Source organism: Stenella coeruleoalba (assembly GCF_951394435.1).
Source record: "Stenella coeruleoalba genome assembly, chromosome: 11".
Classification (NCBI taxonomy): domain Eukaryota; kingdom Metazoa; phylum Chordata; class Mammalia; order Artiodactyla; family Delphinidae; genus Stenella; species Stenella coeruleoalba.
In genome coordinates this window covers 60100946-60128440 of record NC_137157.1, presented here as the reverse complement: position 1 = coordinate 60128440, position 27495 = coordinate 60100946, and the positions used below count along the sequence as shown (strand labels likewise).

At 43.2% G+C, this 27495-nt stretch overlaps 1 protein-coding gene and 1 long non-coding RNA gene across 4 annotated transcripts; one reads left to right on the top strand and one right to left on the bottom strand.

The window, feature by feature from the left end:
* Positions 1–15179: 15179 nt before the first annotated feature.
* ATP5MC2 (ATP synthase membrane subunit c locus 2) lies at positions 15180–21605 on the bottom strand. 3 transcript variants are annotated; one of them, XM_079938341.1, is made up of 5 exons: positions 21544–21605; positions 18927–18996; positions 17601–17678; positions 16908–17104; positions 15180–15442 (listed from the first exon to the last, which is right to left on the bottom strand). In XM_079938341.1, the coding sequence occupies exons 2-5, from the start codon at positions 18963–18965 to the stop codon at positions 15328–15330; spliced, it is 429 nt and encodes a 142-aa protein (XP_079794467.1). In that variant the 5' UTR covers positions 18966–18996; positions 21544–21605; the 3' UTR covers positions 15180–15327. The 3 variants fall into 3 exon arrangements, with proteins under 3 accessions (XP_079794467.1, XP_079794466.1, XP_079794468.1); XM_079938340.1 differs by lacking the exon at positions 21544–21605 and adding an exon at positions 21034–21110; XM_079938342.1 differs by lacking the exon at positions 21544–21605 and adding an exon at positions 19109–19283.
* Positions 21606–21613: 8 nt separating this feature from the next.
* Positions 21614–26478, top strand: LOC307194911. Its single transcript, XR_013830662.1, has 3 exons — positions 21614–21843; positions 22145–22282; positions 26380–26478. It is a non-coding gene; the product is annotated as an uncharacterized lncRNA (long non-coding RNA).
* The last annotated feature ends 1017 nt before the right edge of the window (positions 26479–27495 follow it).

Here is a 27495-nt window from a genome sequence, read left to right as displayed (position 1 = left end):
CTGGAATAGACACTTACTCTGGTTATGAACTTTCCTTCCCTGCCTACGATGCTTCTACCCAAACTATCATTCATGGACTTACAGAATGCCTAATCCACTGTCATGGGATTCCACACATTATTGCTTCTGATCAAGGAACTCATTTCACAGCAAAAGAAGTGCAGCAGTGGGCTCATGCTCATGGAATTCACTGGTCTTACCATGTTCCCTACCATCTGGAAGCAGCTGGTTTGACAGAACAGTTGAACGACTTTTGGAGACCCACTTATAGTCTACTAGGTGGCAATATCTGATTATTTTTGCTAATGTATAAGTACAATTGATTTTTGCATGTTGATCTTGAATCCTATAACCTTGCTAAACTCTTAAGTCTAGTGGCTTTTTGGTAGATTCCATAGGATTTTCTATATAAGTAACATGTTACCTATGCAAAAGGACAGTTTACTTCTTCCTTTCTAAAATATATGCTTTTCTTTCTTTATGCACTGACTAGAATCTTGAATACAATGTTGAATATAAGTGGTGAGAGCAGACATCTCTATAATTCTCAGTGCATTTCTATGTTTCAAATAATTCACACTTAAACATTTGTAATTCATGTCAAAATTAAAGGAGAAATGCAAGAATAGTACAAATAGGGACTTCCCTGGCAGTCCAGTGGTTAAGACTCTGCACTTCCTCTGCAGAGGGTGCTGATTCAATCCCTGGTTGGGGAACGAAGATCCCGCATGCTGTGCAGTGCGGCCAAAAATCAAAAAAAAAAAAAAAGAAGAAGAGTACAAATAACTTTTCCCCCCCTGAACAATTTACAAAAGGAAAACCATTTACCATCAGCTCTAATACTTTAGGGTATGATTCCTACCAAGTAGAGCATTCTCCTACACAACCACAAGAGAGCCATCAGAATCAGGAAATTGATATTTGATACACTACTACCATATAACCCACATACTCTGTTCAAGTTTTGCCAATTGTCCAAAACATATCCCTCAGTGCAAAAGGATCCAGCTGAGGGTCACATGTTGCATTTAGTTGTCATATTGCTTTATTCTCCCTCAGTTTGGAACTTGTCTTTGTCTTGGTCTTTTTTTGATTTTCATGACCTTGACATTTTTGAAGATTACAGGCCAGTTTTTTGTAGAATGTTCCTCAATCAGGTATGTCTGATATTTCCTCATAATTCGATTCAGATTATGCATTTTTGTCAGGAATTACTATGGAAGTGATGCTGTTCTAACTGCACTCTATCAGCCTGTATATTATTTTGATTTGTCCCATTAATGGTAATGCTAGTAACGTTCATCCCTTGATTATGGTGATGTCTTCCAGGTTTCTCCACTGTAAGATTATTCTTTTTCCTTTTGTAATTAATGAGTATTTTGTGGGAAAGTACTTTGAAAGTATGGAAATATCCTACTCCTCATCAAATTTTCACCCATTTGGTTTAGTATTCATTGATGTTTTGTGGCTTAATTATTACCGATGGCTTCTAAATGGCATTTTCTAATCCCATCATTCCTTCTACATTAATTAGTTGTCTTTTACTGAGAAAACCTTTTCTTCTTCCCACTTATTTATTTATTTAAAAAAATTTTTTAAATTTTATTTATTTATTTTTGGCTGCGTTGGGTCTTCGTTGCTGTGCGCAGGCTTTCTCTAGTTGTGGCGAGCAGGGGCTACTCTTTGTTGTGGTGCGTGGGCTTCTCGTTGTGGTGGCTTCTCTTGTTGCAGAGCACAGGCTCTAGGCACACGGGCTTCAGTAGTTGTGGCTCACGGGCTCAGTAGTTGTGGCTCGCGGGCTCTAGAGAGCAGGCTCAGTAGTTGTGACACACGGGCTTAATTGCTCCGCGGCATGTGGGATCTTCCTGGACCAGGGCTCGAACCCATGTCCCCTGCATTGGCAGGCAGATTCTTAACCACTGTGCCACCAGGGAAGCCCCCCACTTATTTATTAATTATTACAATCATAATGACTCATAGATTCCTGTTTTATTCAGTGGATTATAATCTTTTATTGTTATTATTTAGTTTGATGTTCAAATTGTCACAGATTTGGCCAGTGGGAGCCCCTTCAAGCTCTTTGTTTTTTTTTTAATTGGAGTATAGTTGGTTTAAAGCTGTCTCATATCCTTTTGAAATGATGTCTCCATCAGTTTTTGGAAGTATAATAGACTTACAATATTATATTAGAGGTGTAAAACACAGTGATTTGATATTTTTATATATTACAAAATGATCACCATGATAAGTCTAGTTACCTCTGTCACCATACAGAGTTATTACAGTATTATTGACTGTATTCCCTATGCTATACACTACATCCGTGACTTATTTTATAAGTGACATGTCCCCATCATTATTTGAGCATTCCACACTTTGTCATGGCACAACCATATATTTCAGGTTCATCTTGTACTTTCCCCTCCCCAGCCCCTGAATCAGCCCTTTTCCCATGAAGCAATGGTTCTTTTCATTGGAGAAATGCTATTTAGAAACCATAGATCAATGCTATGGGGTGTCACTATTCCCAGGTCCTCTCAGTGAACCGAAGTAGGGGGAAAATGTGTTTATGTGTATATATATCTATATCTATATATTATAGATATAGATATATACATTTTACCCTGATACCTCTAATTCTAACCTAATGTTACAGGGTTCATTCTGATTTTCTTGTTTTCCACATTTGAGACCCTTATCTGGCAGAAGAAACCTGGCTCCCTTTATCTTCAATATATTTATTTATTTGACCAATCCCACTTGTATATAGCCAGTCTTCTGTTGCTGTTGCTTCCCATCACTCCTCCTACCACGGATGCTTGCTTGAGCTCCAACACCCCATGCCAGGCTCCCAAAATGGATTCCACACATGGAATCAGAACCCTCTTTACCCTCCTCAGGCTCTAACATACCACAATGGTATGGGCCACTGCTGCTGCTCATCTAACTGGACTCCTACATTCCCCACATAATGCCTTTTAGACTGAATTATTCAGGAAGGAAGGAAGAAGAAAGGAAGGAAAGTAAGAAGATAGGCAGGCTTATAATTACTTTTTAATTAAGGAGAAAAAAAAGGCTCAAATCATTTTGATTCCTAATTGTCATTCACAGGAGCACTGTTGGCTACTCTTTTACTTGTGGCCGAAAGAAAATCAGGTTTCATTATTAAACTGCCTATGGTTCATCTGTGTGCATGATATATATATATATATATATATATATATTTTTTTTTTTTTGGTACGCAGACCTCTCACTGTTGTGGCCTCTCCCGTTGCGGAGCACAGGCTCCGGACGCGCAGGCTCAGCGGCCATGGCCCACGGGCCCAGCCGCTCTGCGGCACGTGGGATCTTCCCGGACCGGGGCACGAACCCATGTCCCCTGCGTCGGCAGGCGGACTCTCAACCACTGCGCCACCAGGGAAGGACCCATGATATTTTTAATGATTTACGCTATACCCCAAAGAACCATGTTTAAGGTAATTAGATATACAAATTTCAGAGACAAAATAGAATAATTGGATCCAAGAGAGCTACCAGAGACTCAGTATTACTTTCATCTTTGACTAAGCTCTGAAGTACAGGCTTCTAGATGGAGAATATGCCTCAGACACTTATAGATAAGCCACGCACTGCATCTTTTGTTATACTGAGTCAGTTTTTTTTTTTAACGATACGCGGGCCTCTCACTGTTGCGGCCTCTTCCGTTGCGGAGCACAGGCTCCGGACGCGCAGGCTCAGCGGCCATGGCCCACAGGCCCAGCCGCTCCGCGGCATGTGGGATCTTCCCGGACCGGGGCACGAACCCGTGTCCCCTGCATCGGCAAGCGGACTCTCAACCACTGTGCCACCAGGGAAGCCTATACTGAGTCAGTTTTAAGATTTAAGAGTTATCTTAGATGGGATATGCCAGATATGGACCTATAATGGATGATAAATATTTCACACTGATTCAGGAAGGCAGCAGTGCAAAAGAGCATGGGCTCTGAAGCCAGACATCCTGGGTTCCAATCTGCCCTATCATGTTTACCAATAGCGGGACCTTGCAAAAACTGCTCAGCCTCTTTAGGCCTCAATATCTTCATCTCTAAAATGGAGCTTCTACTTCATAGGGTTGTTTAAGCAGATTAAGCAATACCCTTAAAACAGTGTCTGGCACTAGAGGTGGATTTTCCTTGAAACTAAAGACATTTAAGTTTTAGGGAATCTCACTTGCACAGGCTACCTCCAAGGCCCTGTACTTAATTTTATATTTGCAATTTTTTTTCTTTTTCTTAAAAAGAATCCCCAAATTGTATAAACTTCAGGCCTTACCCAACTGGGTCTCCTCCTGTCTGGCACATAGTAAGTACTTGGTAAATGTAAGTTTTTATCAGTTACATCTAATATTAAGAGTGGTTCTTTATGGTGTTTTTGTTTTCAGTTTTGTGTGTGTATATTTTTATTTTTGTTTTTGCTTTTAAGTTGCTCCACCTTGTAGAAAAACAAACTAGAAGATAAGCCATAATGTAGGATATTTCTTCACTTATTCTCCACTAAAAAATATTTATTGAGTGGCTACTATGTCAAAGGTGTTCACAGTCTTGTGGCCAAGACCAACATATATATAAATAATTACAATATGAATAGTAAGTGCTATAATAAGTATATATACAGACACAAAGAGGAAGGCACAAAACTTAGCCTTTTGACTGAAATGTCTTAGTGGATAAATATGAGATTTGGAGGGTGGAGGATTATTCAGTTTGAAGAAACAACATATTCAAAGGCCTTAATTCCTTCATTGAATAAATATTTATCAAGGATCTGCATTATGGCAGGTACTATTCTGGATGCTGAGAATACAGCAATAAATGAGTCAGGCAAGAGCTAGGCTTTCATAGAGCTTACACTCTAGTAGTAGGGGCACTAAATAGGGTAATGCGATAGAGTGTTACACAGTGTATTAGTGCGTGTCCATTCTAAACTGAATGGTAAAAGAAGGCCTTTCTGAGGATGAAACATTTGAGGAGAGGCTTGAGTAACAAGAAGGAGTCAGACATGAGAAGATGGGGGGCAGGGAGGGGCACTCAAATGCAAGAACTGCTGGTAGCAAAGGACCTAGAATAGCCAAAACAATTTTGAAAAAGAAAACAAAGTTAGAGAACTCACACAACCCGATTTCAAGACTTACTGTAGAGTTACAGCAATCAAGACAGTGTGGTTTTGGTGTAAGGACGGACATTTATATCAGTGGAAGTGAAAAAAGAATCTAAAAATAAGCCTAACTGCATATGGTCAATTGAATTTTAACAAAGGTGCCAGGTTAATTCAATGGAGAAAAGACAGTCTTTTCAAAAAGTGGTGCTGAAACAATTAGGTATCTGTATGTAAAAACAGAACTACAACTCATACCTTGCACCACATAAAAAAAGTCAGCTTGAAATGGATGATAGACCTAAATATAAAACCCAAAACTATAAAACTTCTATAAGAAAATATAAGTGAAAGTCTTCATAATTTTGGGTTAAGCAGAGATTTCTTAGCTAGGACACACAAAACACAAACCATAAAAACAAATTGATAAATTTGGACTTCATCAAAATTGAAAACTTGTCTTCAAAAGATCCTGTTTAAAAAATGAAAAAAACAGCCATGGCCTGGGACAAAATGTATGAAAAACACATACCTGATAAAGGACTGGTATCCAGATTACAAAAAGAACTCTCACAACTCAGAAGAAAACAACCTAATTTTTAAAATGGGCAAAAGGTTTGAACAGGCATTTCACCAAATAAATATATAAAAAGATGCTGAACGGGCTTCCCTGGTGGTGCAGTGGTTGAGGGTCCGCCTGCCGGTGCAGGGGACGCGGGTTCGTGCCCCGGTCCGGGAAGATCCCACATGCCGCGGAGCGGCTGGGCCCACAAGCCATGGCCGCTGAGCCTGCCCGTCGGGAGCCTGTGCTCTGCAACGGGAGAGGCCACAGCAGTGAGAGGCCCGCGTACCGCAAAAAAAAAAAAAAAAAAAAAAAAAAAAAAAAAGGATGCTAAACATCATTAGACCTTATGGAAATGCAAATTAAACCACAGTGTCATATCACCACATACCCACTAGAATGGCTAAAATTAAAAACATAGATAACACAAAGTGTTGGGGAGGATGAGGACACCTGGAACTCTCATACACTGCTGACAGCAGTGTAAATGATATACCCCCTTTGGAAAACAATTTGGCAGTTTCTTATAAAGTTACACATACACTTACCACATAACCCAGAAATCCCACTCCTGGGTATTTACCCAAGAGAAATAAAAACATATGCCCACACAAAGACTTCTACATGAATGCTTGTGGCAGCTTTATTGTAATAGCTCAAAACTGGAAATTACCTAAATGTCTATCAACTGGTGAATAGACATATAAATTACAGTATACATCTACATAATGAAATACTACTCAGCAGTAAAAAGGAATAATACATGCAACAAGATGGATGAATCTCAAAAGCATTATGTGAAGTGAAAGCAGACAGACACAAAACCTTACATATTGCATGATACCATTTAGTGGCATTCTGGAAAAGACAAAACTACAGGGACAAGAATCAATTCAGTGGTTGCTAGGGACTGTGGTGATGGTGGAGGAGGGGACTGACTACAAAGAGGCAAAAGAAAACTTGTTTGGGGTCATAGAAATGTGCTATATCTCAACTGCAATGATTATATTACTATATACATTGCCAAAATTCAACATATTGTACATTTAAAAATGGTGAACTTTATGTGAATTATTCTTCAATAAGCCTGAATTAAAAAATCACCACTGGTAACAAGTGTGGTTTTAAAATGTGTCCACAAATTCTACATTTGATCTTAGCCTAAAGGATGAGAAGTGATTATCTGCAAATCCTTTGACTCTCCTCACTTCAAAAGGTGAAGCCTAATTCCACTCCCCTTTAGTGTAGGCTGGACTGACTTAGTGACACACTGCTAATAAACAGAGTATGGCAGAAGTGATGGTGTGTGACTTCTGAGAATAGGCCATAAAAGGCATTGCAGCTTTCTCCTTGTTCTCTCTCCGATCACTCACTTTGGGGGAAGTCAGGTACCACATTGTAAGGACCTTCACTAGCCTTATGGAAAGGCCCACTTGATAAGACCTCTTGCCAACAACCGTTTGGGTGAGACATCTTGGAATTGGATCCCTGAGCCCCAATCCGTGTGTCAACAGGGGCTGCAGCCCCAGCCAACATCTTGTCTGCAACCTCATGAGAAATCCTGAGCCAAAACCAACTAGGTAAGCCAGTCCTGAATTCCTGACTCACAGAAACTGTCAGATAATAAATATTTGTTGTTTTAAGCCAGTAAGTCTGGGGTAATTTGTTATACAATTATAGATAGCTAACATATTATAATAGAGATGAGAGGAGTAATCTGAGATGAAGTTGGAGAGGTAGGTAGAGACCAGATCTTGTAAAGACCTAACAGGCATTGTGAGGACTTCAGATTTGATTTGGTAAGCCATTGGTGGTTTCATTCAGAAGAAAAACAAGCACAATTTCATTTTCAGTAATCATTTCACTATGGAGTGGTCAAGAATGGATGCAGGGAGACCAGTTAGGAGGCCATTTTGGCAGTACAGTTAAGAGATGATGGTGGCTGAGACTAGGGTGGTGACAGTGGAGATGGACGTATAGAGTGAAGGAAGTAGAGGAAACAAGGATGAGCCTACAGTTTTTTTGTTTGAATAGTTGAAATGAGGGTAACTGTAAAAGGGACATATTGGGAGAAGTGATGGATGAAATCAAAGCTTGAAGGAGTGTATAAGCATAATGTGTTTGAGAAACTGCAAATAGGCCAGTATGGTTGGAGTTTATGGTGATTGGATAGGAAGAGAGAGTGGTGAGAAAGTAGGCTAAAAAGACAGGCATGAAAGAAAGACCCTATTTATCACCATAAAATGTCTGACTTTATCCAGTTAGTCTGGGAGCCACTAAAAGATTTTTTAAGTAAGAGAATGACTGATCAAATTCACATTTTAGAAAGATGACCAGCAGCAGCAATACAGACTTTGGATTGAAGATGAGAGATACTGGAAACCAGAAGACATTTTGAGTAACTTTCTGATTTTTAGGAGGCAGCATAGTACAGTAGAAAGAACATACAGGCCTTTGGAGTCAGATGGACCCAAGTTCAAACTGGCATAGCAAGTTACCATCTATTATGTGTTGTGTTGTGTCCCCCTCCAACTTCAGATGTTGAAGTCCTAACCCCCCAGTACCTCAGAGGTGACCTTATTTGGAAATATTGCAGATATAATTAGTTAAGATGTAATTAGTTAAGATAAGGTCATACTGGAGTATGGTAGGTTAATCCAATATGCCTGGTATCCTTACAAAAAGGGGAAATTTGGTCATAGACATGCACACAGGCACAATGCCATCTGAATATGAAGGCACAGATCTACAAGTCAAGGAATGCCAAAAATTACCAGCAAGCCACTAGAAGCTAGGGGAAAGGCATGGAACATATTCTGCCTCATAGCCCTCAGAAGGAACAAACTCTGCTGACACCTTGATCTTGGACTTTTAGCCTTCAGAACTGTGAGATAATAAATTCCTGTTAAGCCACTCAACTGGTGGTACTTTGTTATGGCAGCCCTAGTAAAGGAATACACAATCTGTGTGACTTGGACAAATTGCTTTATCTTGCTAATCCCTAGTATCCTAATCTGTAAAATGGGGATAATTGTGTCTACCTAATAAGGTGGTCACGAGGATGAAATGAAATGGCATTTGCAAAACACCTGGCACTGCATAAATATTATTTTACATTTGTGAGACACTAATGCTAGAAGGAAAATGGGACATTTTTGAACATTTTTGGAAAGACTGACTACAACTTTAAGGGTCATGTGTAATACAACTTAAAGGAATAGGATGGACAAAATGAGCTTGGAACCCTTATTTCCTGTTGGATTCCTTAGAGAGGAGCCCTGGGATTGTCTTGCATTCTGTGAAAATGCAGCTTCTTTTGGGATAGAACACGAGTACAAGAACCAAAAGCACTCTCCAAGGCAGGAAGGTTGAGGCTAACGAACATCCTGTGGTGTGGTAAAGTTGGGAAGGGAAGGAGGTGAACAAAGCTAGAGAAGAATGGGCCAGATGCCTTAGGCCTCCAGGTTTCCCAGCACACTTCCTTAGGTAAAAGATTTAGGCTGGGGGTTGTCCTCTCCTCAGCTCCATGTGGGAAACCCAACAGAGGCCTCTCACCGGTCTCTGGAACGCCTAGTCTTTTCAAGCAGGGAGTCCATTGCCAAAGCAAACAATCCCAGCTCTACGATTGTGCTCTGGCTGGGGTAGGGGAGAACAAAGCTCCCTTTCTTTGCTTCCCCAACTCTATGGCTCCAGCCAAAGGCACTGTTTACACAATCTTCCCTGGTGAAGAATTTGTTCCTTTTCTCTCTAGGTTACAGCTGGAAAAGATTGACTCCCTCCTTGCCTGTTCCTTTTTCCCAGACCCCTGGACAAGAAAAGTGTCCAATACCTGAAGCCTCCCACCCTCAGAAAAGATGTCAGCACACTTAGGAGTAACTCCAGGCCCTTTTGTGATGTGACAGAGACCCTCAGTTTTAGTGGCAGAAAGCCTGTCTGGCTGGGAAAGGGAGGCTGGCTGGAGCTATCAGGAGCCTCGCTTGTCTCCATTCCAACTGTTTATTCCTCCCTCTCTCACTCCCCAGGGATTCCGAGGCTTTCCCAGGTCCATATCTAGGAGTGAATCAAATAATCAATATCCAGGGCAGATTTGGGTTTCTTCTTTAAAAGGATGAAAACAATGTTTTCTGGTGGGAAATGTTTTCTGTAGTCTTTAGTTCACTAACTCCAGCAGCACATATGTTTCCCTCCAGCCCCAAAAACAAAAGCAAGAAGGAGAAAAGGAAGCCCCAGAGTGGTGGAGTCTAATTTTAGCACTGGCAGAGAGTCCCAGTGTTAAGTTACTCCTGGTAAATTGTAACTAAGAAACAGAAGAGATAGAGACAATTTACAAGGTCTAGGCCCCCAGCAAGAAGTTTTAAAATCGACTTTCATTTATTTCTATGGCATCTCCAGGAGGCACATCTCAAGGAAATGTGCCTCCCATTTCACACAAGGGAAGGAAATTGAAGCACAAGAATTTACCAAAAGTGACTTGAACCCAGGATTCTGGCACTTTCAATTTGGTCAACTCTATAAGCCAAGTTGCTTTCTGAAAATTTTATGGGTCTTTGCACTGTACAAATTTTTCCTGAGCTAAATCCCCACTGGCTATCCTCCTGCTGTTAAGGGAGTTATGGGCTAGGTGTTTATTACCCTTTGCAGCTATGTTTTGGAAACTTAAAGTCCTTGCTCCAGCTGTTGGGAGATGTGGATGGAAAGGCCTTAGGGGTGCAAAGGGGATGCAAGTCTGTTAGGCTCAGGTATCACCCCTATACCTACACAAACACCATCACCCCCCACCTCACCCCGCCACCAACCACCCTCCCCAGTAAGACCTGCAGAGTTGGTTTCTGAAAAAGCAGCTCCACAGTTCCTGGAAGGCTCTAATCCACAATAGTTAAAAATATCCATCTTGGGGCCAGAGCTGAGCCAACTAAGCTGACCCTACCCAGAAACCCAGGAAATTACCCAGCAGTGGGTAAAATGAATACAAGGGTAGGCAAATGCTACCTATCCGCAATATAACAACAGGGATGATAATTATAAGAAAAACAGATCCAGCTCCTTCACTGAGAGATCTAAAAAACTGTCCAGATTTGTCTTTCCCTCTCCTTCAATGATACCCTGGCCCCCACACCTTGTGGTGTGGCATAATGCAAGGAGCTCTGGTCACGGGTTTCTATTCTGTTCTATCTAGAACCAAGTCATGATTCTTGAACAGGAGTCTTAGTTTTCTCATTTGTTAAAACGAGAAAAAAATATCTACTCCACACAAATGAAATAGCTATAGTAAAAATAGCTATAGGCATACAGTTTTTGTTTAAAGGTCTTTCCTGGACTTCCCTGGCGGTCCAGTGGTTAAGACTCCCTGCTTCCACCGCAGCGGGCACGGGTTCAATCCCTGGTCGGGGAACTAAGATCCCGCGTGCCACAAAGACTTGCCAGAAAATTAAATAAATAAATAAAATAAAGGTCTTTCCTTATTTAGCCTTCCTGAGCTAGGTTAGAGTCAACACAGTTAGGAGGCAGAGCGTCAGATAAGTCAACTTTAGAGTTTCCTTTCAGTGCAAGATTCAGATGAAACTTCACTCCTTTTGCAGACTGGAAAATTGCACCTGTGTTAGCTTTCTATTGCTACATAACAAACTACACAAACTTAGTGGTTTAAAACAAATTCCATTTATTATCTTACTGTTCTGTAGATCATAAAATCCACGCAGGCTTGATTCCATTTTCTGTTTAGGGTCTCCCAAATCCAAAGTCAAGGAAGGTGTTGACTGGTCTGGGCTCTCATCTAGAGGTTCTAAGGAAGAACCCACTCCAAGCTTATTCAGGCTGTTGGCAGAATTCAGTTCCTTCCAGTTGTTGGACTGAGGTCGCATTTCCTTGCTGGCTGTTGGTTAGGGGGTCAATTTCAGCTCTTAGAGGCCACTTTCCAATCATTGCATATGGTCCCCTCCAACTTCAAAGCCAGTAATAGTGCAACGAATCTTTTCGTCAAATGTCTCTGATTTTTCCTTCTGCCACCAGTCTGAGAAAGCTCTTTGCTTTTAAGGGCCCATGTGATTAGATCAGGCCCATGCAGATAATCTCCCTATCGTAGTCAACTGTGCCATATATAACATAACCACAGGTGCAATAGCTCATCAAATTCACAGGTTAGGGATTACACCATAACATTTTTAGGGGATCATTTAAGAAATTCTGCCTGCCACAGCACTTATTCAAAAGATGAAAGGAAATGATCTCTTTTGGGGTGGGGTGGGGAGCAAAGAAGGAAGTGGGAATAGACTATCGCTAACTAACCATTTATACCAATAAGAGAAGCCAAGCGTTTGAGATGAGAGTCCTGACCCCATCCCCGGTATTCTATCCATTATATCTTCTGCCACCTTTTGATTGGCTACTTTGGTCACAATGTCCTAACATAGTGCCTTGAGGTAAATGCTCAATCATAAAGACATGTTAAGGAATGCTTGGGGACTAAAAAAAAAATCTTCCCATGTTTTAGTTTTTTCTCATTAAACGGTGTGAACACAAAGCTGTCCAAAGCTGTCCGAGAGTGTGTCCTAAGAATACATGTTGGAAAATGCATATTGTCAGATATGGCTCAACTAAGTCAAAATTTCATTGCTCAAAACTTGTAGGACCAGGATAATATTCCCTGTACTCATTTTCTATTTCAGAATTCAACATGAATATTCCTTCACCTGATTTCTCTTCAATGGAGGTAAGACACAGAGCAGCCTCTAGGTTCCTGGGCACCAACTTGAGCTAAAGCACCAGGGCTGTTCCTGAGCAGCTTTTTCATCCTGATGACCTAAGAAGGCCTCAAACTAATAAATCCATCCTGAAAGGGAGGCTGGAACAGGGTTCCTCATTACTGCTGTTTAGCATGTAGATGATTTTCAAAGGACGTGATTTTCCTCTAATTAGGATGACTAATTGAAGAAACTGAGAAGAGGGAACCAACTATATGGGAAGAGAACCTTAAAAAGAGTGGATATATATACATTAGTATAACTGATTCACTTTGCTGTACGCCTGCGACTAACACAACAATGTAAAATCAACTAGACTCCAATAAAAATTAGAAAAAAAAAAAAAAAGAAGAAGAGGGAACTCTCTGCCTTCAGCATCCCTGGGTCTTTTCCTCCAGATGCTTTATGGCCAGACTTGCCAACCATAAAAGAGGGAGAAACTGTGTATAAAATACCTGTAATAGGCTCTGAGCTTCATGGAGAATGGAAAGCAAATTATAATCAATATACATTGAACTTTCATGGCACCATCCTTTCCAAATACCAAGGTACTGCATGCACGTAATTCCTGGGATGAGTATTATCCCTATTTAATAGATGGGGAGAAACTGAGGTCCTAGAGTTATTGGTTAGTGATCTGACCACCATCGCCAGGAGTAAAAGAGAGATTAAACTAACATCTCCTAATTTCAAATCATGTGATCTTTTTGAAACTACAAGGACAAATAGAAAGCTTTCATTCCATGTTATCAAAATTGGAAAGACCTTCAGAAAATTTGCTCTTGGACCCTCTCTACTAAAACGTAGCACTCCTCTACCCCAAGTTGCTGGCAACTTGAGTTGCCAATAAATATCTCTTGGGACCTGAAACTAAGAGGATCCAGGTTGCCTTGACTCCTGAAGAAATTTGCTTCCAAGCTTCTTGCAGCACCATCTCATCATTCGTCTCAGAGAGAACAAGAACACGTGGGAGACCAGGTGTGCTCTCTCCAAGCACCTGAGTTGTTAAGGAGTCAGCTAGATTCAATCCCAAAGGGCCAAGGAGAAAAAGAAAACACAGATGACTCTGATCTGATGACTCGGTAAGGGGATTGGCAAGAGGCTCCTACCAGAGGCTCAAACTTAAATGAACAAAACAGAGGGCTATTTCTCATCCCCACATATGTAGGTATCTTCCACCTACTCGTGTCTGGAGGAGCTGTTCTTGTGAGGTCCACCTAGAGCCCCAAAGTCCAGCATATAGTTATTTGGGAATAGTATAGCAATCTAGAAGTAAACTGTGGATAAGACCCCATTCAACCCTTGATCACAATAGCAAAAGGGCAAGGGTGAATGACTTGGGGTGACCTGCTTCCTGAGCACCAGTTTACTCTGAGGTACAGTCACTGCCCTGGGCTTTCAGTCACTGACTGAACCAAAAGAAAATCTGTTGTGGTCATCTACATTATCATGAAAGGACTTTAATTTATACCCGACTTCAAGCATATGTAAGATAAGGCTTATTTAAAGTTTAGCTTTTAGAAAATAATAATCCTTTAGTTTATACTAACCCCACTGTCCAAAGTCCCTCTTGAGGCATTTTTAAGGGAAAAGGTTTATCTTTGTTTATTCTCCTCTTGCTTGCTTGCTTGGGAAAACAATGGTCATCAGCAACACTGGAAGAGTCCCACAAGACCAACAGTGTGGTAGTCTTACACCCTGGGCTACGAGACATGACCTTTGCTCTAGCTCCAGCTCTGCTAGTAAATGTTCCCGGGAGAATCCTTTGATCTCTCAGAGTCTGTTCCCTTGCTTGTGAAGTGAGGTGGTTGGTTCAGATGATTAAAAATTTAACCAAGATACTGCTGTGTCACGCTACATACGTCTAGGGATACAAGATGAATATGACATAGTCCCTGCCTCAAGAAGCTAACAATCTAACTTGGAAGATAAGGCACACGTATTGCACACATGTATACATAAACCCACAATTTATTGTACACAGTAAGCATTATAAAGGATGCAACATGCTCTACAGCCCTTTATATGGGTTAACGCTCACCTGACTGAAAGTGGATGGAAACCAGATGAAAGCTTCATGGAAGAAGAGGTAGCATTTAAGCTGTCTTTCAGGATAACAGGGAGTTTGAAAAAGAGGAAAGTGACCAAAGATTCAGGGAAAGAAAGCAGAGATGGACAAAGGGAAAGACCTGTAGATATGTAAGGACAGTAAAGCAGGGAAAGTATTTGGAAAATGACAAATAGTCCACTTTGGGTAGAGTGTTTGGGAATAATAAAAAACAAAGCTGAGAAAGTCGAGTCAGACTGTTTTCGAATTGGTAAATGGCAAAACCAGTCCTATGCTTAAGGATTAACCTGACAGTGGTTGGCAGAAGTAAATGCTAGAGGGTAGAGATGGGAGGCAGAAGACCAATTAAGAAGTTATTGCAATAGACCAGGTGGGTGGCAATGAGGACCTCAGCCAGGAAAGTGGCAGTGGAAAGAGACAGCCCATTAGTCAAAATTTTAAACCAGTACTGTAAGTTGCTATTGACCCAGTTCTCCAAGGTAACATGCCATCCCAGGTGAAAATTGTTAAAAAGGAGCACTAGTTTGAATAAAGCTTTCCCAACTTAGGAGAATGAAGAATAAGTGAGCCCAGACCCATGTTGAGCTTAGCACCATCACTAACCTCCAGGCCTTATACTTTCACCAAGGCATTCAGCCAATTGTGGAAAAGAAATATACACAGGAGACTCAAGAAACATCTTTTTAATACAGTATCTATTTGTCTTCCTTCTGTCAAACCCTGAGCTGACCCCTTTTTCCCCAGGCTGCCTGGGGAGGTACAGGAAAAGGAACATACAGGGCAGACAAGACACGGAAGAACTATGGGAGGTGGAAACGGCTCCTTCACATGGCGAAGAGGATGAGAAAGGCCACCATCAGGCAAAAGAGTCCCATGGCTTCCGAGAGGGCAAAGCCCAGAATGGCGTAGGAGAATAGCTGTTGCTTCAGAGAAGGGTTCCTGGGAGAAGGGGAGGAGAAAAGACTGAATCTCTAGTCCGCACAAAGAAAAGGACAATCATTAAAGGTGGACTCAGGGAGAATCCATCTCAAGCTCACATCTCACTTAATGAGATGACAACATCATGCCCCAATTCTTGCTCTGATACACCAAGGGCTCTACAGAGATGAATAAAGGGAGTGGACAATCCAAAATTCTGTAACACAGCCCAGGTACAAACACTACTGCCTCTACTGGATCACCCACATCTTCCTCATAACTTAAGACTCCTGGGTCTGGACACAACTATCCAGGGCTCAACCAGAATGGAAGAGGTATCTGGAGTGGCAGGGCCTATCAGACCAGTGTTTCCAAACTGTAAGCAGCAGAACCCCAAAATACAAAATGCATAAATCTAAAGTGTAATTGTAAAAAAAGTGGGGGATTTGAAAGTCTTGTTTGATTGGTTTCCCCTTCATTCTCTAAGACAGTCTCTGGGGTATAGCCTCAGAACCCTAGGGCTTTATGTAAAACAATTAGAAAAACACTGTTCTTGTGGACAATGGAGCCAGAGGGACAAATAACTTCTCTCATTTCAAAATAGTCAAAAGATTTTGGGATACAAATGGTCTGTGAGGTTTAGATGATATGATTAAAAAATGGCATAAAGGATTCCCAACTTTGGAAGTCAGTATATAATTTCTATTTCCCTTACTCTGTCACCTCTGGAAGCCTTGATGGATAAGCTAAAGCAATGCCAGCTTTTAACAGAATTGTGGACACAGAAGTTTCTTATTTCATACAAATCCTTAAAAATAACCTTATTTCCCCAAGAACATTAAAAGAACTTGCAGGTCTCTAGAGGATTAATTTAGTTCTAACAGTGAATTGCCCAGAGTTGGTGGGGACCAAATAGTCCCAAGCATCAGGGGGCCATGGGGCTGGATGCAGAGGCAGTTTTCCCAGGAGTGATGGGGGAATTCCCAGGGATGGGGACAAATGGCAGCGAAGCCACTATGCTGACTGAAGCTCTAGACTGGGGGGAGGGTGGGGGAACGGGATGGGGACGATACTTTTTCTGTAAAGGGCCAGACAGCAAATATTTTACGCTTTGTGGGTCACATATGGTCTCTGTTACCTTTTTATTTTCACGACCCTTTAAAAATGTAAAACCCTTCTTAGCTCAACTATACAAAACCAGGCTGTGGCCCAGATATGGACATCCTGCCTTAGTTTGCTGACTCCTACTCTAAACCAAAGCTGTCCAATAGAACTTTCCAAAATGGCAGCCACTAGTCACGTGTGGCCACTGAGCTACATTAAAAGTTACAAAATTTAAGTCTGTGTACTTTCAGTTAATTAAAATTTACATTCAAACAGCAATAGGTGGCTAGTGGCTACCGTATAGGATAGTGCAGCTCTAGAACCCCGTCTCTGCCCAGACCTTTGGAAACATATCAGAGAGCAAATGGTGGGCCCATCTTACCTGGCATAACCAATGATGAGGCTCCCAAACACAGTCCCAATTCCTGCCCCAGAGCCAGCCACCCCTACTGTGGCAGCCCCAGCTCCAATGAACTTGGCGGCTGTGTCAATGTCCCTTGAAATGACACTGGTTTGGAAACTGCGGCTAGGAATAAGTGAGGTGGTCAGGGGACGTGGGGCTGCCAAGCTGCTGTGGCTCTGTGAAGAAGTAGGTAGAAAATTTTTAGGAAACCCTTTTTTCGCTTTGGAAACTTGTGTACCATTTAAGTCCTTATGCTATCAAATCCCACCGCTTCTCCCCCATACAGAAAATCTTTTAACTCCCTGGAAAACTCCCTAAAATGCTGCCAAGCAGAACTTTTAAATGCAAGAGGTGGACGTCAAATACCTTCAAGATTCAGGTATGATCTAGAAATGTTAAGACTGAAGCCCTAGCCTGTTCTTGATGCCTTGAGAAGATCATCTTCCTGGGACTAAACACTCCCAACTCAAGTCAGTACAGTAAGTCAAGTAATGGCAGTTATCAGCAGCACACACGGACATGCGCTGCCAGTGGCAGAAGCTGGAACATTAGGGTACCATATATGGAGTCCTCAGCACTCCCCCTACTGGTTCTGTCAGGTAACCCTCCCCACCCAACCCCCACCCCTCCCCCTCCCCCTCCCCCACAGGCCCAATTCCACTTATTACGAACCTCATCTGTCAGTGTCTCTGGTCGCTTCAGCACCACTGCAGACAGTGATCGGTTCAATAGTGGAGAGGTTCTCCTGATCTAGTGGGAATAACACAAGGCCAAGAAAGTCAAGGAAGGCTGTGGAGAGGAGTTTTAGAACCACCCCCAACTGTTACTCAGATGCCCCATTCATTTGCTAGAACTCAGAATCTCAAGAGAATCTGGAATTATTCTTTTACTTTTAAGCAAATTCTAGATTCAAGAACGGCACCATTTCTCTTGCTTCCTAGGCTTCTCCACTGATTTAAGGGAAGAAAGTCTACTTCCTTTTGGAAGGAATTACCTACCCTTGCTATTCCCTTTTACAGGCCTTGAGAACGGGAAGAAATTTAAGCCTCAGAAGCATTTACTTCGCTCAGCAAGAAATCTATACATATACTGGTAATGGCCAGCCCATTAGAAGGAAGCCAATGACTGGAACATCTTTCCCTGAACACACCCTTCTGGAAAATAGGCACAAAAATCCATGCTGAAAATTTACCCCATCCTGGTAGCCTTTTCTGACTAACTCCAAGCCAGTGTCTCCAAAGCAGACAACATGGTGGTTAACAGCCAGGGCTTTACACAAATATAACTAGATTCAAATCTTATCTCTGTATCAGCTCTGTGATCTTAGGACAAGTCACTTAAATCTTTCTGAGTCTGCTTTCTCATCTGTCAAATGGGAATAACATAGCTCAGGCTTGATTTGAGGAATAAATAAGATTATGTATACAAACTGGTAAACTCAGTGCCAGGCACAGTAAGTGTTCAATAAATAATAGCTACTAACAGCATCACTCCTTTTCACTTACGAGTGAATGAACCAATTGCCTCCACTATCTAATAATTTGTAATTTCTTCCATGCTGTTGCTTCTGAGTCATATATTTTCCCAATGTGTGTTTTAGCTTCCCACCCAAATTTAAGCTTCCAGAAGGAACTCCCAGCTATGGCTCTCTGACACTCAGGACAAGATCCTGTAAACAGTGCATATTCAGTCCAACTTAGGAAATTTAACTCATGTTTACCATTTCTGGTGGGATTCCAGTTTACAAGAACACAGAGTTTCAGTCTAGAAATAACCTGATCTTAGCCTAGGTTCTCATTTATACTCTTCTTCTAATATAGTTGGATGAGAGGAATTAACTGGCCTTCATGGGACACAAGGCAGGGAATGCCTGGGAAGCATACATTCTCTCCTGTCAGGCTAGCACAGCAAAGGGCCCAGCTGTGAAGAACAAGGTCGGAGAAGGAAAAGACAAGATGCTTCTCCTTAAAAACTTTCCTGGAAAAGACAGGTACTCACCAAGGAGGAGGTGGAGATGAACTTGGCGCAAGCGTACATTTTCAGGTGCTGAAGGGCCGTGGCAGGAGAGCTGCAATTACAGAAGCAGCATTGTCAATATTGTCCTTGCTTACCAAAGGACATCCTTATTAGCAGAAAAGGTGCTCTGGAAAATTTAAATGGCCCAGAGAGCAGTGACTGACCTCAAGTCTCAGCAGAGATGGAATTAGAACCCTGAAGTCAGGATTTCCTCCACACAGCTTCTAAGATTTCCTTATAATCAAGTGACTTCTCCTGGTCTGAACAAGAAGCCCCTTGGTCCCAGCTTTAAGACCTGTTATCCCAGACTTCCGTGGTGGCACAGTGGTTAAGAATTCTCCTGCCAATGCAGGGGACACAGGTTCAAGCCCTGGTCCGGGAAGATCCCACATGCCGCTGAGCAACTAAGCCCGTGCACTAAGCAACTAAGCCCGTGCACTAAGCAACTAAGCCCTACTGAGCCTGTGCTCTAGAGCCCGCGAGCCACAACTACTGAGCCCGTGTGCCACAACTACTGAAGCCCGTGCACCTAGAGCCCGTGCTCTGCAACAGAAAAGCCACTGCAATGAGAAGCCCGTGCACCACAACAAAGTGTAGCATCCGCTCGCGACAACTAGACAAAGCCTGCACGCCCCGCGAGGACCCAATGCAGCCAAAAATAAATTAATTAAAAGAGAGAGAGAGAGAGAGAGAGAGAGAGAGAGAGAGAGAGAAAAGACCTGTTATCCCTTTCCATAGCCTCATGCTGGGGTTGTCAGATGAATTTCCCCAGTATCTTTTGCCTAAGTTTCCCTCAGTCTCTTACTCAAAAGAAACTCTTCTCAAGGCTTCATTGGGCCTCAAAATGTTGCCCTTTAAAGACTCTTGGGGGAATTCCCTGGCGGTCCAGTAGTCAGGACTCTGAGCTTCCACCGCAGGGGGCACGGGTTCAATTGCTGGTCAGGGAACTAAGATCCCGAATGCCATGAGCTGCGGCCAAAAAAAAAAAAAAAAAAAAAGAAAACTTAAAAAATGTGTACTCTTGGGTCCCACCTTAGACTTTAGACTTTCCAGGTCAAGATCTCTGGGAATAAGGCCCAAGTACCCTCTATTTCAATGAAGCTTCTCAAATGATTCTTAGGTACATAGCATGTTCTTAAAAACAGTCTTGAAACTATGGTAGTGGTACAGCCAGGACTTGAACTCTTCTCACTCTTTTTTTTTTCTCTGCTCACTCTTAATGCTTTCTAATATGCTACAGGTTGAAACACTCAGTGATTACTTAGGCCTGTTAAAGGACACTTCCTTGAATGAGCTGGACTAATACTTTCCCAGATTACACTTCTGAATGCAGAATCTTAGTTACTTTTATATTACCGGATGTCTTCAACTCTTGTCCTGTCTAGAACTCTGATTTCTGCCCATACCCTAACTCTAACCCAATTGTGCTGCCAGACTATTCAGGTTTTCTTGGGTCAAAAATCCAAAATTTCTTTAAAGCTTTAAAAAAGGGAAGACTTTTTTCCCCAAGGCAACAAAACCTCAATATCATCATTTGTAAAATGTAGTTCTTAGGCGGATTAAATGAAATAACATATGGAAAGTGCCTGATGTGGCACTGAAGGGAACCTGCATGAAGTGGCGACCCCTCCGCTGGCCACCTAACCTTGGCCAAGTCTGCACTTGTTAACCAATATCACCTTGGACAACAGCACTACCCAGATTCATGGGTTTCTTCCTCAGTGTAGATGGGCCAAGGAGTTACAGGGCTGCTACTTAACCATTCCCTTTCTTAACCTTCTTTCCCTCTCGTGGGCAGAGTCCGGGGACTCCCGGTAAACCCTTGACAGGAAAGCTGGCAGGTTGGTACTACCCCATGCTGGCCCCACCCCTTTTCAGGCCTCCTGCCTCTAACGGAAAACCTCAGTGTCAGCCCACGACTTGTGCTTTTCCCAACTTCACCGCAGTGGAAGGAAAAGAACGGCGCTGAGAGACAATCAGTGGTTCCAAGGAAACCGGCCTCTTTTCTGCTATCGCTCTCCCAGGCCACAGTCTGAATGGAGGGGGTGTTTTGGCTGTTCTGTTCATTTCTACCACTTTCAAGGTTTACTTTTTAAATCGAGAGGTGCTGACTAGAGGGGGTGGTGTCTTGAGACGATCCACAATCTCCATTGTTCGGCACCTGAAGTCCTGGGGCCAAAAATCTAGAGGTTTCAGAATAAGAAAGGCACGAATCAGGATGTGAAGAGAAAGCAGAGATAGGAGGGGAGAGTTTGGGGGTTGGGACAGCTCTGAAAGGACAAGAGAATGAGAAAAGAGCGTTTGTAAAGGATGAGTCGGGACAGGTGAAACGAGCACCCCGGCATTTGACTTTCGCCAGCTCCAAGGCACGCTCCCCCAACCCACGAGACATCCAAGATGGCGCCAGGCCCGCGCGGTTGGAGGTCACAGGCACGCGGAAGGGGCAGCCCTAAAGCACGGGGATACGGAGGGTAAGGGAGGGCGTGAGGACCCGGGTGGGAGCATGCAAGGTAAGGCTCTCAGAGCATTGGCGCGAGGTGGGGCGCCTCGGGCGCGCGCGTGCGCGGCGCGAGGCGGGAGCGAGGGCCCGAAGCCTTACCTGCTCCCAGGGCCGAGAAGACAAGAGAGAGGCGGGGAGAGGGCGGGAATAGCGAAAGGAAGGCTGTGCTCATGCGCGGCCCGGACCAACGAGTCGCTCTGCCAAGGATAGAGTGATTGCAAAGTTGAGGGTCGGCCCAGGCGCCACAGCGCCGCCTGCCAGCTCTGCGGCGACATTCGGCCAGTCATTCCACCTGGCGTTTGAGAGGAGAAACTGCAGGCGGAGCCGACCGAGTGCAGAAATGAGGGCACTCCGCAGTGTAAGCCGATCCGTAACGTGGCCTGCGGTTTGCTCTGCACGGTATTTGGGATCTTGGATTTGCTTCCCTTTTTCAAGCATGCGCAGTCACATTAAAAAAACAAAACAAAACACAAATAAACAAAACTACCCAGAATTTCGGTGTTAAATAGCATGCAATCAAGATTGGGGTTCAGTGTCCAAAATGTATCAGGAGGAAAATGAAGTCACGGGATTCCTTCTGTTGCCGCGGACCCTGGCTTTATGGATGGGAAACCCGTTCACCGGGCGAATAGTCAGCAAAATGCCCCAGCTGCCTCTTGTGGTTTCGTCTTTATTTCCCTCTCCTTCTTTCTTATTCTAGTGATCAGCTAGGAGAAAACCAGCATCAGCGAACGAGAAGATACGGGCTAAAGATGATTAGGACTCAAGCGCCCTGACCCTAAGCCTTCTTTCCTGAGTCATGAGACAGTCAAGGAATAATGGGCATCAGTGACCTGAGGTGAGGTTGCGAGATCACGTCAAGCATGCCTGTGCCTCCGCCCAGGTTTTATTTACACGAGTTGAGAGAAGCAACCCCCACAGGAGGTGCTCTTATGGAGGCCCCTCGGCTTCTCCCTCGTGTCCTTTTGCTCGTCCTTTCCCCAATGGGAGGAAGTAGGGGGCTTCCTGGCCCTCACCTCTTATTCTTGGCTGCTTTATCTCCCACATAGGGTCTGACCGGCCCCTTTGGAGAGAGGTCGGTACCCACGTCCCCTCATGTCCAAACCTCGGCCGTCCAGGCATCGTATTTGAACGCAGCACAAGAAAGACGGGGAAAGCTCACCAAACCCCCATAAAAAATAAAAAATAAAAAGAAGGCTGTGGCTGTAAATAAAGCCAAATCCGCCACCCTCTGAGGGGCCGTTTGTCCTCCCCTCCTTGTCCCCGTCCTTCCCGCCGCCCCCTCCCGGCTCCCGGGCCCCGCGGCGCCCCGGCCCCGAGCTCCTCCATTTAATCGGATTTGGGAGAAGGGGAGGATAAATCACGGCAGCAGCTTTACGGTCCCGGAGGAGAGGCGAGCTGCAGCCAGGCACACCCCGGCCGGCGATAAAAACCGCCGCTGAAAGCCCACGGAGCAATTTCCCGGGACCCCGAGCGACGCCATTACAGGAATGTAATTTTGCCCGGATGAGGCCCCGAGTTTAATTATCCTCGCGGAGGAATTTCAATGCGGCCAATCCATCTTGCAGGCGGGCGGCAGAGGGATTTATATGGGCCTGTTATTTCACACCGATCCTCCATCTGCATTTTTATGGCCCTGAACTCCTGAAAGGGAGGGGAAGGAGTGGGGAGAAATCGGAGAAGCAGGCGAGGAGAGACGGGTGGGAGACTTCCCGCCTTTCCTAAATCCACGATCCCACGCCGATGAGGATTCTCACTGGTTCCCCTGAAATGCCCAGATCTCCCTCCAGTTCCAGTTGTTGACTTGGGGTGGGGTTGGGGGTAGGTGAGGAATGGAGCTGGGATCCTTGGGAATCAATCAACAGGTATTTACCAAGTACCAAGCGGTGCCAGGCACAGGGTAAGATGCTCAGACGAGAACGGAAAGACAGACTAGCAAGAATATCTCCTCAAGTCCCCAGACACCCCCACCCCGCCCACACTGAATTCCTTTTAGCTCTCGGCTTCATATCCTCCGAGGCAAAAAGTCCACAGTTCTTAAGAGGCACCACCACCAACCGGTTGTTGCAGCTGTTTATTGCGACAATTTAGACCACGCTCAGATATCGCTAACAATCCAAAGGAGAATTGGAGAAGGGGCCCGTGGCACAGTCGGCAATGCTTATTTCTCCCTTACCTCCCTGCAGTGATGGGCTCTGGATTCACATACCTGGTTTCCCAAATCGCTGTGTGACCTTGGGCAAGCTGTTTAATCCCTCTATATCGATCTTCTTTTATGTAAGTTGGGAATAATAATAGTGCCTACTCTGCAGCAAGTATTGGGATAATATACGTGAAGCTTTTAGCAAGGGGCTTGGAACTCAGTAAGAGTTCAATAAATGCTAGTAATAGTAATAATAATAGTTTTTTGGTTGGTAGTGGTAGTAGTGTTATAGTTGGGAGCTTTGCAGCTCAATTCTGCTCTGCTCCCTAGAGACTTTATTGCAAGCTTCTTGCAATGATAGCTCCTGAAAGAGACTCAACTATCACTTACTGAACTTTTTTACCTACGTAAATCACACAAAAGAAGTTATTTGACAGGTTAGTGGGTGGAGATCTGTGGGGAGGGCTGAGAATCCTGGGGACTGTTGCTACCAGGTTCGAAAATAGAAATTAAATCGGTAGGCATGAGACTACAGAAAGTGGTTGGAGGCATGTGTGGAGGGGTGAATTTGAAGACAACAAAATATGATCCAAGAGAGCATTAGCTAAGGGTCTAGGGATCTTCTTAACTAAGGGCTTGGGAAAGGGTCCTTCCTTCACTTCACTGAGGGAAAACGGGGGTCCAGGAAGGAAAGGGTGTGGAGCCAGAACTATCCTTTCCAATCAATCCCTTTCTTTTCCTACCAGACCATGTAACAAGGTTGGCCTGATTGGCCAGTTTTCCTAATGACTGTTCGTGGCAGATTCTGACTGGGTAGCAGCCTCCCTGCACGGTGATGAAGAAATGAGATTGATCTTTTCTTTCTTAGGATTGGTTAACAACCCTGGGGGTGGGGGTGGGCAGAGACTCATTTTAATTGACTGGATAGGCTAGGAGGGAGGTCCAGCACCTCTCATGTAGAAATTCTGAGAGTTCTTTTCCACAAAGGTCACCAAGAAAGAGTCTTGATTGGCTTATGCTTGTTTGTCTTTGGACTAGAAACACAATAGCTTAGAGAAGAAAAATCAAGAGAATCATGCAGGCAGGCTACAGTTCAATTTGAAACCCAAACAGAGAGAGGGATTCACAGAGAAACAGAAGAGTGATAAAAAGAGGGAGACTAGGACACAGAGAAACGAAAGAAAAAAAATCGCCAGAGAGAAGAGGAAGGATTTAAATAATTTGTTTTTCATTCCTGATGGTTTAAGAGGAGACTACTTTGTGACGCATTTTGTCAAATGCACATGTTGCCAGATGCACGGAAAGAACAGCTGTCTTGGAGGTAGGAGACTAGGAATCTGGTCCCAGCCCTGCTACTAACTAGCTGAGTAGCTATGCAAGTTACTTCATCTCTCAAAGTTTCAGTGTCCTCATTTGGAAAAATGAGGGGGAGAAGTAGGTGATCCCTAAGGTTCCATCCAATATTAACATTCTAGCATTCTCTTTCTGACAAACAGTTTTGTGCAAGTTGAAGCGGTAACTTTGCACTGCCAATAAGGACTATTCTTGGGTCCTGTGCTCCTCTATTTATTTGTACTTGTTAATTTCAAGCTTCTGGGGCTGATGGGCACTGACTGAAGGATTTTTCTACTTTCTCTTGCGAAATCAGTTCCCCAGGACAGCATGACAGTGAGCCATCAGTAAGCCTCCCTACTCCTGGAGAAAGAAAACAGTAGATGGAGGAAGAAAAAGGGTCATTAGTATCCAGAATTGCAAGAGAGGAATCAGTGGGAGGGTTGGTGACAGAAGGATGGCCAAACAAGTTTTTGCTGGGAAGAACCTAGACAAAACAGAAAATAAAAGTCATTGTGATATGTTGTGAAGACCTAAGGACAGCAAGTTAGAGATCTGAATCTAGATTTGGGACTGTTCTTTGTTTTGAAAAATTTTATTTATTTACTTATTATTTTTGGCTGTATTGGGTCACTGTTGCTGCCCGCGTGCTTCTCTAGTTGTGGTGAGCAGGGGCTACTCTTCGTTGTAGTGTGTGGGCTTCTCATTGCAGTGGCTTCTCTTGTTGCGGAGCATGGGCTCTAGGCGCACGGGCTTCAGTAGTTGTGGCTCGCGGCTCAGCAGTTGTGGCTCACCGGCTCTAGAGCGCAGGCTCAGTAGTTGTGGTGCGCGGGCTTAGTTGCTCCGTGGCATGTGGGATCTTCCCAGATCAGGGCTCGAACCCGTGTCCCCTACGTTGGCAGGTGGATTCTTAACCATTGCGCCACCAGGGAAGTCCCTAGATTTGGGATTATTCTTAATTATGTGACTGAAAAAATCCCTTCACCTCTCCGGACTTCAGTTTTCTCAACTGCAACTTGTAGGAAAACACTAGATAATTACTGAATTCTCTTTCACCTTTAAATATAAATGACATAGATCTATTCTTCCTGGTTTGCCCTGTCTCCTGTGACTTCAAGTAATCAACCAATATTAACTGAGCATCTACTGTACTATGTGCGAGGTATTGTACTACGTATTGTGAAAGGGAATAAAAAAGGAGAAAGGACAATCCCTTGTCTTTATAAATTTATAATCAGTAGGAAAGACATATATATATATATATATATAAAACTATAATATGGAGCAAGATGTAATAGGTTATATGGGTTATAGGGGTTGAGGAAGTCGTATGACTTCCAGCTAGAATGATCCAGGGGCACCATGATTAAAAAGTAGGTTTTTTTCTTCTGTTAAAAAAATTGCATTCTTTTATGAATCACATAAAGGAATGCAATTAATGCATATCATTTTTTCAACAGATATTTTTGGAGATCCTACTACGTGCCAGGCGCTGTTCTGGGTGCTGGAAACACAGGTAAAATAAAATAAGACAAAATCCTTGCCTCCTCAGAGCTGACATTTTATATAAATTATGAAGCATAATAATAAAATGGGCATCCATTGAACAACCCCCAGTTTAAGAAAAGAAAAAAATTACTAATACCGCTGAGGGGGGGCTTCCCTGGTTGTCCAGTCGTTAAGAATCCGGCTTCCAATGCAGGGGATGAGGGTTCGACCCCTGGTCGGGGAACTAAGATCCCACATGATGCAGGGCAACTAAGTCTGCGCACTCAAGAGCGCAGGCCACAACTAGAGAGAAGCCTGCAAGCCACAGCGACGAACTCGCGTGCGGCAACTAAGACCCGACGCAATCCAAAAAATACCACCGAGGGGCCCCGCCTGCATCTCTCCTATAGTAATCCTTGAATTTTATGTTTATCATTTCAAGATGTTTCCTCAGATTTTTACCATATTGCTTATTTTGGTCTTTTTTTTCCTACCATTCTAAAAGTGATATAATATTGTTTGTATACTTCTTTACTTGCTCATTTCACTCAACGTTATGTTTCTAAGATTCATTCAAGTTTAGGTAGGTAGCTATAGTTTATTCATTTTCATTGATGTATAATAGCCCACCAATTTGTTGATTAATTCCCCTGTTAATGAGTATTTAGGATTGTTTCCAGCTTTTTACCATTACAAACAATGTTGCTCAGAGCATTTCTCCTGGTAACATAGGCAAGAGTTTCTTCAGGGTACATACATATAAATTGCTGGGTTGTAGCACATGAATTTTTCAACTTTTCTGGATAATGGCAAATTGTTTTCCAATATAAGAGTTTATAAGAGTTCGGGTTGCTACCCTATCCTTACCAGCTTTGGTATTTAGTCAATCTGTTGGATGTAAAATGGTGGTTTGAATTTATATTTAATTATATTTGCCTGATTATTCACAAGGCTGAGCATCTTTTCATATATTTATTGGCCACTCATGCTTCTTTTTCTGTGAAGTGCCTATTCATGTATGTCTTTTGCCCCATTTTCCTATTGGGTTATTTGTCATGTCCCTATGGATTTTAAGGAATTAACAAATA